Genomic DNA, 14435 nt, shown 5'->3' on the forward strand with positions numbered 1-14435 from the left:
TTACGAGGGATGTAGAATTTTTTGGCGTAAGTCCACATCGAGAGGAAATAAGGTTATTCCGTATTCTTGGTGGCCGTGTCTCTAGAGAAGTGTTGCAAACCCGTGTAAGTGCTTCTTCCTCCTGACGGATGGGCGGACGGCGACTCTGGGTATAAATTACGAGCTATTTCAGTGGCGTTGCGCTCCTCAGATTGGCCCGTGGTTAAATTCTTTCTGTGCTGAAGCTTCTAAGATACGAATAAAAATAACCTGTAATAGATTTTGAGTTCTCAAGATAGTGACTGTAAATATTGAGGTGCTGAGGACATAGTTTGGTAGAAATCGACCATCCTGATCATGGAGGAATTAATAACCTCTAAACCCTCAGCTGGTTTCTACCAGAATATACTGCGCTACACGCCAGAAGACACTCATCGTTTACTTATTCTGTTTTTCTGTTTTATTTTTATGTGCATTTTATAGACAAATTTGACCTTTCATTCGTTCCCCCAGCAGCTGTCTGACGTAACCGCTTGATCGATTTATTAAATATTCGGAATGGTAAACCCATAGAAAATATTGCTAGATGTTTTCGTGTATTTTTGATATTGGTTTAAGAGCCACCTTACCTATAAATGTAAAGTAGAATTTATGTCTTGATCCTTCAACAAAGTTTGACGAAATTATATATAAAAAGTTATTTTATATAAATATCTTTACGTGAAATTTAATTAACATTAACTAATATTTATATATATTTTAGTAAAATAGTGTAGTTGCGTCATATTGTGATTTATTAAATTCAGTAATAAACCTTGATCGGATACGGTAATACTTCTGGATCACCTCCAGACACAACTGTGTTGTCTACTATTTCATCTCTGACCGATGTAAACATCAAAAGCATCACTTCAAACAATAAAGTTGATCCATTATATGAAAATATCTGGACACGACCTCCAAAAAACTACACTACGAAAAATTGTAATTGAGTTTTAAATTTAATTTAATATTACACCTGATGATGGTTTAATAAAACCGAAACATGTTGTAACTGTTCCAATTGAAAATCGATTATTCGATATGGAACACAGAATGATATTTTAATTATTTTAATTATCTTATTTTAAATACATTGTGATTTGACGGAATAACCAATAATTTAATTTTAATATATTTTAGTACTGGACTCTATATAATTTTTAAGTTTTTCTCAGATCTTGATGGAATTCTGAATAGTTGTTTCAGTATGCTTCCTTCCTATTAAGCTTGGAATACTTCGCTTTTCATAATTGGCCCATACAGAGAGATTTACAAATAATCCTTTTACTTCGTCGGGGACCGCCATTGATTTTCTTTTCTTTATTGTTTATCCTTTAAAAGTATAACGAGCAGTTCACATACAAAAGGAGCTAGAAATTGGCTCAGCATCGCTAAAAAAATAAAGTATTTCTTTCTTAAACTTACTACCTCTCAGGTTGTTATTGTACAAAGTACTTTTACTCAGAAACTTGGGATCCTGGCAGAGTTGTCACCATTAATTCATTATGATTTGTGCCGTCTGACTTTTGATCTTACTTCACGAAAAAGTTTCTCTACACCCAGCTCAGTATGCAACTAGAAGCGTGTGTGGTCTTAAAAGGACGGAAGTAACACGAGGCTAGGTAGAAATACTGCATAATGAAAAACTTCAAAATATTTACTGTTCGTAGAGTATAATTTAATTGATAAAATTAAGGACGAAGAGATGGGTGGGTCTTATAACACGCATATGAGCCTGCCGATAACTATAAACTCTACAAAGTATTTATGAAAATGTATGAATGGATGATACTATTTATAAGACGTACGTTTGGATGGGATGATAATATTAAATTGAATTTTAAAGAAATGTTGTAGTATGTTGATGGCTGAAGGCAAACTAGCTGAAGATACGAACTATTGTTGCTGGTTGTAAACACGATAATTTATTCAAAGGCGTCATACATTTTAACACTGTGAACTGCTATCAGTTTACATGTAAGGACTGGAGTGTGTTTCGTGAATTTTATTGTAATTTTCTTCTGTTCATTTTTAATTTCGTGAAATCAGTTTTAATTCCTTGTTAGGCACGAATTAAAGTAATTTATCACTTCTTACTTAAGTTTCATATTTTCTATCAGTAAGAGTCGTATTTACGTTTTGCCAACATAATTTGAATATGAACATCTGTTTACATGGTTACGCAAACTCACATGTTGCAAATTCAGAGAGCTGTTTTCTGACTTTTAAATTAATGGTTTTATTCTCACTGACACTAAGAAATAATAAAGATGTTGAGAGCAGAATAAAGCAGTCTGTAGATGAGATGCCTCGTTCAAGTTAAAGTTCACTGAATATGTAAACTTTATTATTAGTTTAATCCTTTCAGCATCCACAGGAGTAATTACGTACCGCGTCTCCGTAAGTACCACATTGCCGACGCCGTGTTCAGTAACCGATAATAGTTGGTAGCGTTCGTATGATGAAACAATGCCAAATTTCGCAAGTTTCCAGCGAGAACAAAGTTACATTCACATACATTGATATCCTTGCCTTTGTACGAAATTAAACTGAACTAGTTTTCACTTTGTGTAAGAGAATTAAATCGGCAAGAACATTGTCTCATACGCGGAACAAAATGCTTCCATTTACGTGATTCGTAAAAATCTTGCAGACTTAAACAAAGGAACTTTCCAATACCAACGATATGTTTTGGCTTGCAACAATTTTCAGCTCCGTTTAAAAGAAATTTGTTAAGAGTGGAAGCTTTTTATGTATGGGAATTTTATTTTATTAGGGCCTTGTTGGTGTTTAGAGAATTTTTTAGTGGAAAGGTTGGTGTGTGTGTGTAGTTGGAGAAAAAATAATCTGCAGTGAGAATTTTTAGACCAATGTCTGAAGCCAAGAGAAATGAAGTAACAAAGTGTGGACTGTTTTCAAATCATCAGTATACAGTCAGATGAGTAGATTTTTGAACATGATGGCGAAAACTTTGTTTTCCTTAAAATCAGGAAATTTCTTTACTGGTTTAATAACTATCAGTTTTTCAGTGAAGACCTTTACAATTTAGTTCGTTTATGAGATATGATATTTTTGAAGCCCTTTTCTTTTTGAATTCTGCTTATGGTGTCTTCGTTTTATGTTTTAGATATGTTTAATTAAGGGATTGTGCTGTTTTGTCTTAGAAGTTCTGTCTCTGTAGTCTTTGGTTGATCTTCTTAAAGATTCAGTAAAATACGAAGATAAGAAAGATTATTAAAATTAATTTAATGAACGCGGTATATTATATTGTTGTTTAAGTCGAAATCATTTTGAGTAAATAAAAATGTCTTGGTGTAAGTGGTATTTCCTCCAGTCCTGCTATTTTCTTCTTAAAGAGACGTCCTTACAAATTATTTCTGGTCTTCGTAGGTTCCGTCCTTTGTCAGAATGGAAGTTCATAAAGACATTCATGACTTATCTAACAAAGAGGAAGCCATTCTGGGATAGAAAGAGAGACGCATTTTAAGAAACCAAGAGCAGTAATTTTTCTGGTTACAGAACAATTTTACCAAGTTTTATAATGGCTGGCATTAAGGAAATTTACTGTCTTTCTCTGTTCTCAGAATTTTTTTTGCCCACCTTAATAAAATATAACTCACGCCGCTGAATTTGATAGAGTTGTTCACTGTTCAGACTCTCAAGCCAAAGCTGTTTGTTTCATTAGTATTAATTTAGTCCTTTGTACAAGTTTTAATTAAGGGAACATCACCAGGGCATTAATAGAGAACTTCATAACTCATACCGTTTTCAGGATGAGATTTTAGGGTCTCATGGCGGCAAATATGAAGGTGACTGTCTTCTAGGATGTCGCGCAGTGTAGTCTAGACTAATGGTTACCGGAGTTTCCGAGGTCCTTACTGCCTCCGTCGTCAGGGCGAAAGCCCTGATTAGTCAGGACGTTTAAATCAAGAGTTAAGACAAAAAAAACTTCAGTATTTAAACGTGAAGGTACATGAAAGACCTAGGCGTAGAAAAAGGATATTATTAAAGTGAAATAAATCTTTCACAAATAGGGTGTGGGGATATCAACAGGATTAAAATGTTTGAACTTTTGTGAATACGGTAATGACTCTTACGTTTCATAAAAGCTGGAAATTCTTTCCAGACTGCGAGATATCTTAACGCTAAATAAACCCTGTGCCGTGCTTTTAATTTAAAAGTAGGAGGCAAAGAAGCCATAAGAACAAGACGTACGCTTCTCGACGCCGTGCGTCGTATTCCCACCTTCGTAGATCTTCACTGACAGTATCCTAAGTCGGCGTCGCTTTCCTACAGACGACATTTGACAAGAGATGCGGAGCGTCTCGACGCTAAGCGTTGAGGCGTCGACTGTGAAATGCAAATAAAGCGAAAGAAGCCTCCGGACCTATTTGAACGGATGCTAACAAACTGACGCCGAGCGTCATTACGACGCAGAAGAAACGTTTTTACCAGGTGAGGTTCAGAATGTTATTGAAAACGACGCTGGAGGTTAGGTACGCAAATCGTAGCGACGCCGACTCAAGACGACGTGTCTGGCACCACACCAGGACCAACGCAAGACAGCATGACCTAAAATGATCGCGATGCGCCTGAACACAATTTTTAAACACCGACGCCGAGCGTCTTGACTCCGCCAAGCAAGCCAAATTTAGCAGTGGCGATCGTATGAATTCGATTTAACACATAGTTGAAACGCCGACGCCGAGCGTCGCGACGCTTTCGTAACAGAGCAAAGATAACATCGGTGAGACTCAGGAAGCCACTGAATGCAAAGGTGGGAACATCGCAAGTCTTATCGTTGCTACGCCTGTGGTAGACACTAAATATTGCAAGGGTAAATGATCGCATTACATTGAGATCAACGTTGAAAAGAGACGCCAAACGACGCCGCGTTTGGCTTAGGTAAGGCTCCGATTGCCTCTGAACTCAAGGCTGGGAAATAAATGCTGATAGTCGCTACTCGCTTCGTCGCGAAGAAGTTTACAACACCGACCATGAGTACAAGGCATTAACGGGAATGTACGCCGATTAACGAGTTTTAACGCTGTTTAAACCGAATTTACACGGATTAACGGATATTAACGCAGGTTACTGTGAATTAACGATGAGTAAATCGGTTTAAACGCGGATTAGCGGAGATTACTGAGGAATAGGCGGATTAACTCTGGTTAATTCAGATTAACATTATTATTTTCTTAGACAGAAAAAAAAACAGTTTTTGTGGTGAGGTGTTATGATTTATATGCGGTACAGACTTAATTTTTAAATATTATTTGGACGGGCTTTGGGTTCAAAATATTAACAGCGTACGCCATTAGAATGTATTGTAGTTACTTTGGCCCCAAGTGAATACATTCATCCTGAATATGTCAATTGAGTTTCTTGTCTGAACGGTGGAAGAACTTGAGGGCCCTGTTTCGTTTCTGTTTCTCTGGCTTTCTTCAGAAACGTTACTGAGTGGGTAAGTGATCTGTTCTGTTGATATGTTAAGTTGAATCACAGTTGATTATTCAAGCACTGTTTGATACGTGAGTCTATCGAAGCTGCTGAATTATGAAAGCCTGACACTTTCACGTGAAGATGTCATGTTACACTTTCAGGCCATGTCACGTGAGATATATAGTGATTTCACTGCATAATTTGAGGATTAGTAGCTGTCAGTCAGCCCAACCATCACTCACATAGACTACCTGCATTACTACAGCCCGAATGGCGTGTGGACGTGACTAATTCGCGTTACGTACGAGGACAGGACAAAGAAAACTCTAAAAAGTTACGTTTTTGGGGTTGTCACGACTCTGTCATGGTCCTCTGTTACGATATTCTTTTTTAACGCTGACTTCATCCGAAATATCCATGACAGGTTCCCTGCCTGCCTCTGTGGTTTTCGTAAGGTCTGAGTGTATTTTTATAACGTAATATCACTCTTTATTATACTATGGGCCGGACGAGCAGGGTTCGATTTCCGACAGGGGTAGAAAATTTTTCTTCTAGCCTCTGCGCCCGGACCGGTTCTGGGGCCCACCCAGTCTCCTGTCCAATGGTTACCGGGGGTTATTTTTTAACACAATATTAAAGAAAATGGATTCGATTTTAAAAGCGATAAATGTTGGTAATGTACAAAGGTAAGGCTCACCTGTCTACAGTAACAAATAGCTTTATAAGTTGGTATAGTTGCGTCATATTGTGAAGATATATATTTAATTAATTATTCTTGTCCGTCTATTCACAATTTAAAATTTAAAATTAAGATAATTAAAATATCATGTGATGTTCCTTATCGATACATTCGATTTATATTTAGAACATCTTTTTCTTACGACATGTTTCGGTTCTTAAATGAACCATCTTCAGGTGTAAGTTTATTTAAACACGACGCACATATGTAAAACAACTTCAAATATATAAAAATGGAATCTGGAAGTGAACATCACTATTAACTGATAAACAACTGTAAAAAAGTTGCATATAAGAAATTACGATTAAGTTTTAAGTTTATATAATTTTAATTTTTATACACCTGAAGATGGTTCATTTAAGAACCGAAACATGTCGTAAGAAAAAGATGTTCTAAATGTAAATCGAATGTATCGATAAGGAACATCACATGATATTTTAATTATCTTAATTTTAAATTTTAAATTGTGAATAGACGGACAAGAATAATTAATTAAGTAGCTTTATGTCAACGTAATTAATTCTTTTGCTATAGAGTTAATTAGACAAATACCATACATCGCGGTTCAGTGGGTAACAGTCGATCTTTATGTTGGGTAAATCCCAATTTTTTTTTTTTAGTTTCTTCGCATTGTTTAGTGATTTTGCTTAATCCAAAAACACAAATTCTTGGATAGTTTTCAAAATTTGGCCACACGCGATTTGTACCATGCCCTTACCGAATTCATAATTAATTATCATCCCGCAGTGTTTTCTGTGAAATATATGTAGTTTCGCATCCATTGTGAAAATGTCTTGTCGTATTGTAATAATTCCTGCAGAAGGTAGCTACTTTATTGACACGAGTTGTTACTTTCAGCAAACGTAATTGAATAAGCATTGTGCTCGGTGACGCATCAGAGCCTCTTGTTTCTCAAAAGTTATTTTAGCTTTATTGATTTTATTCTGTTTAATATATCCCCTGCCTATAATGACTATTATCATCGTCCTCTTTATTTCTAAATATGTATTTTCACGTTGTTTTTTTCCAGTCCCCTTCCGCTTACTTCTCCAATGTCCCTCAATTAATTTATTCATTGTTTATATCATCGTTCCCCCCCCTTTTAACACACGACTCACGACAGAGGAACTGTACTTTCAGAAATGAATGGCATAATAATTTATGATTTTCCAGTCCATCATCACAAAAGGAAATCGTCATGCTATCCCATTAATCATTTACTGTCTGGCAGCCCATTTTAGGATCTACCTTTGTTATCAGGGCATTTTCCCTCCCCAGTACGTGAAATCACGCAGTGTTCTTCACTGCCAGCACAATTATAAATTGGAGACGAAAATAATAAGTTTGAGTCTTTGAACCGGAATTAATGAATGAATGATAGAGAAGAACAGAAAGTGGGGGGAGACAGATCAGTTTTTAGCTCTGAAGGTTCCCAGGCAGTGCCCATTCGTTCTTCAAGTACCCGAAGAGAGAGAGAGAGAGAGAAAGAGGAAATTGGTGGGGGAGAAGTGAGAGACACTTCGATATCTGGGGGGGGGGAAGAGCATCTTATAGTTAGAAGGTCCCCAGGCAATGCCCGCTCGTCCTTCTGTTAAGGATAAAGTAAGAGTGAAGGCGTTAGTGTGATGATTGGCATAAAAGACGGAATTTTGAAATTTTGTATTAGCGAAAGCTGAGGCTATTAATTTGGAAGTTTAATACATAATTTAGAAGTTCCTACTGGGAGGGGGGGGGGGTAAATTTTTGATTAATTTAAATCGGGAGGGCTGCATGAGAAGCTTGCAGTGGCAACTTGGAACTTGGGAACCATCTCAGCATTTGCTTGAAGACAGAGGAAAACCAAGGAAAACCTGTGTCGAGATGGCCAAGTACCCGAAGCTTATCTGACTGACATTTAAGGATTCAGTCCGTACCGCGAAGAAAACACAACACACCACCATTACAAAGATTAGTTCGTTGACGCTGTTTAAGGAAATAAACGGTGTGTATTCGCGGAATCAACTAAATCCATTAATAAATTCTGCGGGCCAAATTTCCTAGTTATATAGATTGTTAAAGAAATTTTTAACTTTATACAAGGTATATATATTTACGATTTGGTTTTAAAGCACGATACGTTTAATTTTCTCTGCAGAAGTAATTGTAAAATGCTCTTCTGTGTCTGTCCGTTTAGATAAGTTTTTTATATTCCTTCCGTCTGTACTCTATGAAGTTCAAATTTAAAATGTAAAAAGTCCATAAGTCAACAAAAAGTAGGTCACGGTTTTGTCATAAAGTGTGGAGGAAGTGGTTTTGACTAGCAACGCAATATTATTCTGCGGTAATTTATTAAGATCACGTAGGAGCTGAGTCACGACATGTCAAGGAATTTCGGCATTGCGTTTTCCAAAAAAATGTGACGAGCACGTTATCCACTGGGCCACACTACGCTTGAATTTGCGTGGGTCTGTGTGTTACGATAACTGCGTATGGCGTACTAATACCAGCTCGGCACAGTAATTCTGTTGCGTAATTAATAAAACTAATTTCTTTTCTAATAACTGTGACGTATATCTCACATTAGAAGCAATTGGGCTGAGCTGTACTACTCGAAAGGATATTTCAAAGAAGTTGCAAGATTGAAAATTACAATACGTGAACTATATTCGCATGGTCACTCCATGCAGTGGAGATACATTTTAAGAAATCGTTACATTCCACACTTTGGCTCTCGTCTAAATTGTTGAGCCTTGAGTATTATTTAGTGTTCTGTCTGACGACAGGTCCATATGAACAGGATCCTTCCATCCTTTTCTCGGACTGGGACCTGTTCATATACGTTCTTGGCAGATGATCCAGAAGTGGTTTGCCATTGCCTTCTTCTGTGTGTGAATGGAGTAATTGTTGGGATGCCACGGAGGAAAACTCCTTGTCGCCTAGACCACGGCCTTGCCCAACACAAGTTATAAATTTGGGCACCACCGGGAATCGAACCCGAGCCCCCAGGATTATAAGGCCAGCGTTCTAACCGCTAGACCACCGTAGCCGTTGAGCCTTGAGTATGATATAAATTAATAGACGTTTCATAGTTACTAGCTGCATCCATCATCAGGGCGACTAAACAGAGGAACATCTGAGAAGACATATTTGTACTCCATCCCATGAGAACCTGCATTTTGCCTCGCAAAAAAAAAATATATAATTTTTTTCCTTACAAACATTCGTAGATGTTCTGAAACGCAAAACTACCACTTCTATCTTCAGAGTAGATAAAAGTTCTTCATTCCTGCAGCTACAAGACCACGCGGCTTCACAACTTGAACACGGTCGATACATCAGATGGCTTCTGATGCAGCGAGAGATAATACGAGTTCGTAAATTGCGTGAGTCGTCATGTGCGTGAGTTAGCGAGTTTATGAGCCGAACGCGAGGGAATGAGTTACTGGTCTCGAATCAATTTTTATGCGTGTTTCTACCACGTAGCCTCTAAGCCAAATTAAAATATCGCGTTAACAGACTGAATGTTTTATAAAACGGTAAGAAAGATAGGCCAGTGGCGACGTGAGACCGCGGACGGTGGCCAGCAGAACTGCTGAGTCTTGTATATAGAATCCCCTGCAGTGTAGGCACTTTTCGAGCTTCAGTCAATATCGTCTGAAATATCGTCTTGACCCTTCATCCTGAACTATGACCTTGCAAGCTAATGCGGCTAGATGAGACTCTACCCGAAAGACATTCAGAATATAAATATCACGGCTTAGTTGTAAGATTTATCACATCAAGGAATGACAGATGTTGAGACAAATTTCAGTTATGCTACAAATTGGTTGAGATTTGAGGTTTTCAAAGCGCTGAAGATGTCATTGTTGGGTCTGAATCCTTGAAGATGGAGGCATTATTTTCCTCCGAAACATTGGTATATACCTACAATTCCACACGTGTCACGCCGTGTAATACCAAGGTCTACCATGAGTTACCACAGCGATTACACTTACTTTTCCTTAGAAACAGGTAAATTTAAGTTCTATAATTTTGAAAAAAAAAACGAGTTCAAAATGGCAACATAACTCATTTTATAATATTGGAGCTTCTTTTAAGAAAATCTCGGCACGAAAGGGATAAAGCTGCTCAGGAATGACGAGACCAAAAGGATAAAGATTCTCGAACAAATCGAGTATCGATATCTGTCGACAAAGAACGCTGTGGTTACAAAGTAGTTTTCAGTGTGACGTCATTCATCTTCATTTATCATGACGCTGTAAGGCTCCTCCTGACGTCACATTAAGAGACGCTAAAAAGGCGTTGTGCTCCTTCGTAAGCTGGCTCTCATGTCGGCCATAAAACAGGGACTATTTGAATACAGTGTCTGCAGTTGAGCTATCGCTGAGGTCTGATCGCTTCCTCAGAATCTGTAAACCTTCAAAGCAGAATTTTGAAGAGCGCGTAGTTAAGATACCGATCTTCTCCCTATTAGCGTTGTATTAGAAATCTTGAAACTTTTTTTATAGTCTGGGAATTGCACGGTTAATCAGGGACGATGAAAAAAAAAATAATGTACCCTGGGACAGATGTGGCGAAAATGATTGGCCAGTAGAGGTTCACATTTTAATTTTAAAAAAACTCTAAATATTATAGCAAGAACCGTTCCGATAAAACGACAAATAATATTAAATAACCCGTTATTTATATACTTTGCAGTATGAACATTTTTAGACGTCATTTAATATTTTTTATTCCGAACGCAAAATATCTGCGACCCTGAGCTACGTCACAGTAAGGGATGAAGTGAAGATAGAAGGGTTAAGGGGGTTAAAGGCATCTTATGCGCTGTCGTTTACCCCCCCCCCCCACCGCCCCGTTCCCCGGCCGTCCACCTACGTGTGTGTATGTGTAACTATCAGAAGAGCTCGGAGATATCTTGCGGAAATCATACATTTGACCTGTCATCCGTTTACTGGTGTTTTTTTAAGTTTCCCTCTGATGTAAATTAACGCTGACTACCAGAGTGTCAGCATTTGTGCTTTTTTCTGTTTCAGTAATCAGCCGCGGTGGCGCACTACGTCCTTCGCTCGGTTCTGGAAAGTCAACAGAGGACTTTGCCGTACAGGAATCGCTGATAGCGCCAAGTTTTCTTACCGTTCAGTACCGCATAGAGAAGTCTTGTCTGCACTGAGGTAAAGTGAACTTTTCGTTGCTATCGATTACGTTTCCTTCACATAACTGTCCCATGCGATAGTCTGATATTGGTATGAAACCATTATGGTGTATTATAAAAAATTACTTTCAGGTATCCATGTTAAAATGGCCCATATTAAATCTCGCTGAAGAAGATATAAAATATTCAATTAATTCAATTAAATTAAATTAATTTATTTACGTGTTTGCCAACAGCAAGCAGCCAATAACAGGCAAACACTGATAATATATACAATAATAGTGAAATAATAATGGATAATATTACACAAACGGATTAACTAAACTTATACATGTACAGTATTAAATGTAACTGCCAAGTACAGGCAAACCCAAAATAGAAACAAAATTAACACAGAGCAAAAAATGAAGAAATATAAATAAAAACAAATAATCCACCTAGGGAACACTAATATAATTGTAAAACTTTAAAAAATATAAAAAGACAGATAACGAAGCTAGATCATTTCCCTTGTTGAGAACGTTCGCTCAAGGGAGACAATGTTTGTGCTAAATACGTCCAAAGATTTACATACGTCATTTGCAGCGATGACGCACCTCGCTGAAGGACTATGTCTTAGCGCACTACTCGCACTAAAAGTAGAAAATTCTCTTATCTGCCTCGCCGGCACACGTAAACCAACAGCGTCCATAATGGAATGGCAATTTATTTTGCCCTTAAATACATTAATAAGAAATAACGCATCGGTGTGACGTGTATAACGTGTGACATAACCTCTTAGGGAAGAACCTTTGGCATATTTTGACTTCTGTGATAGGTCCAGCCGTTCTCATTATTTTCAAATTTCTTTTCCACGGGATACCAGAGTCTCCTTTGACTTCAATAGAAGTACCTGGCACAAAAACGTTTTGAGAATTCGTGCAGTAGAAGAAAGTAATTGGTTATATATTCGTAGTTTCTTCATATTCGCTAAGGATGCGCTGTTGATATCACTCCGAATAAGGTCTTGATTTGTGGTAAAAACATAGAAACTTTCATGTGTACATCTCATTTCACTTTTTTTTTTCGGAAGACGCATAGGTCCACAGAAAAAGAGATGCATTTCGAGAGATGTTGCAGGTACAACAGATGAACGGTGGCGTATTTTATGTTTTTAGATTAATCACTGGGTACGTATTTGAGAAAATTCATGTACTGTCATAAGCCCGACTGAACTCAAATGTGTGAGACTGTTTTAGTTAATTCCTGGCCAACAGATTAAGTAAATCTCTCAAGACTTTAGTGGCATTCGGTACTGATCACGTGGTCTGAAGAGTTCGTGATAATTGGTGAAAATACACTTCTGTTTCTGCCACTTTCAGGTGAGTTATTTCGTAATTGAAAATCGTATCTTCTGCACTACGGACGTGTTAATTGGAACTAAAAAATTTTATGAGCCATTATCAGTTAACAGAAGCATGCACTGCCATGTTTTCACGTTTAACCTACAAATTTACAGCTCCATACTAGCTTGATTTGTAAGTTCACATAACAGAATAAAAGGGGGGGAAAAATAAAAGAATATCTTCTAATGAAAAGATCACCATGGAAACGGTCACGGAACACGAACCAGCGTCTTTATTAGTGAGAGACGGCCCCTGCAATCCATAACTCTGAGCTGACGTGTTCTCCTGGCAGTTGCACGCCCATGTAATTACTTTTATATGTCTGTCCTTCTGTCTGTCTCTGAGAAACGAATTGCCTAGATGAAGTAAACTTTGGCCTCGACGTACAAAGTCATTTCGTTTCAGAATGTCTGCGTTTCCCCTCTGTTTTGAACGTAAGTTAACAGTCATCTGTATCTGTAGGTACACTTCAGCGAATAGCCAACAACAACAAAACTTAAAATGATCAAAATTTTCTGTTCTGGAACTTCAATGCCTATAATACAGTTTATTATTATTATTATTATTCAGTGTTCTGTCTGACGACAGGTCCATTGCTCTGCCCAAAAAGAGCTCTCCAGTTTTCCCTATTTCAGCTTCTCGTTTTAATTCCTGGAACGTCATCTTCTTTCCTTGTTTCAGATCGTCGGATAGCTGTATCAGTCTTCTTCCCAGTCCTCGCTTTCCTTCGACCTGGCCTTCGATGATATCACTCAGTAACCCATTCCTTCTCATAATATGTCCCAGCCAGTTGGCTTTCCTTCGTGTAATCTTTGCTCGTTGACTCTCCTCAATACTTCTTCGTTGGTCACTCGATCCGTCCACCTGATCTTCTCTATTCTTCTCCAACACCACATTTCGAAACTCTCCAGGTATTTCTGTTCCTTCTTCCTGAGTGTCCAGGTCTCTGCTCCATACAGCGTGACACTCCATACGTAACACTTCACTAGTTTCTTCATCATCTCCAAGCCCAACTTGCTAGTGAGAAGTATCCTCTTCTTGACGAAAGCTGCCTTGGCCATGGCTATCCTTGCTTTTACTTCCTTGGTGCATAGGGCGTCAGTCGTGACTATGCTTCCCAAGCACATTCTCCATCTGTTGGTTTCAAATTACAACGTTCAATGGTTCTGCTCTCGGTGCTATCCTCATTACCTTTGATTTTTCAATGTTGATTTCCATTCCATACTCTCTACCTGTTTCCACTAACTTGTCCATCATGTTCTGTAATTCCTCCTCTTCCTTCGCCAATACTACTAAGTCGTCTGCATACTTTACAGTCGTTATCACTCGTCCTCCAATTTTGAAGTCTCCTGTTCCCTCCAGAGCTTCCTTGGCAAGCCATTCCCCGTACAGGTTAAAAAGAATTGGTGATAAGCAGCATCCCTATCTCAACGCTGTTGGTGTGTCCTGAGTCCAGTCTCACTTTGACTTTTTGCTGCATGTACAGGTTTTAGATTAGTTTACGAATATTTAATTACGTGCCTTATAACACATTAAGACCTCGTAGTCTCATAGATATTATCCGACGTTTCATAGGTACTTACTGGGTGGTCACCCTGATGATGAAATGTCTGTCAACTTCTACCGGACTACACCCAGAAGTCAGCCATGTTCATACTCACCGCCCTGAGAACCTCAAATCCTGTCTGTCTGTCTGTCTGTCTGTCTGTTCTAA

The 14435-nt window shown here is 38.1% G+C and overlaps 1 protein-coding gene and 1 long non-coding RNA gene across 10 annotated transcripts in view; one reads left to right on the plus strand and one right to left on the minus strand.

The window, feature by feature from the left end:
• The window catches only part of LOC110833551 (neurotrimin), a 524202-nt gene that overhangs the window by 327061 nt on the left and 182706 nt on the right, over positions 1-14435 (plus strand). For 6 of the 7 annotated variants that reach the window (XM_022071767.2, XM_087349044.1, XM_087349042.1 and 3 more), the window contains one exon: positions 11218-11355. The exons of the other annotated variant lie outside the window; for it this stretch is intronic. Coding sequence is in view for 3 of the 6 variants with exons in the window: in XM_087349042.1 (XP_087205168.1) it covers positions 11218-11355 (138 nt within the window). In the remaining 3 variants the exon portion in view is untranslated. The remainder of the gene's footprint in view (positions 1-11217; positions 11356-14435) is intronic. 7 annotated transcript variants of the gene reach the window in all.
• Positions 1-14435, minus strand: part of LOC110833552 (uncharacterized) — a 267341-nt gene that overhangs the window by 48361 nt on the left and 204545 nt on the right. The window lies entirely within an intron of this gene.

This window comes from Zootermopsis nevadensis, unplaced genomic scaffold (genome assembly GCF_977971745.1).
Source record: "Zootermopsis nevadensis isolate Lab colony 2312 unplaced genomic scaffold, Znev_1.0 Znev_ptg000015l, whole genome shotgun sequence".
Classification (NCBI taxonomy): Eukaryota; Metazoa; Arthropoda; class Insecta; order Blattodea; family Termopsidae; genus Zootermopsis; species Zootermopsis nevadensis.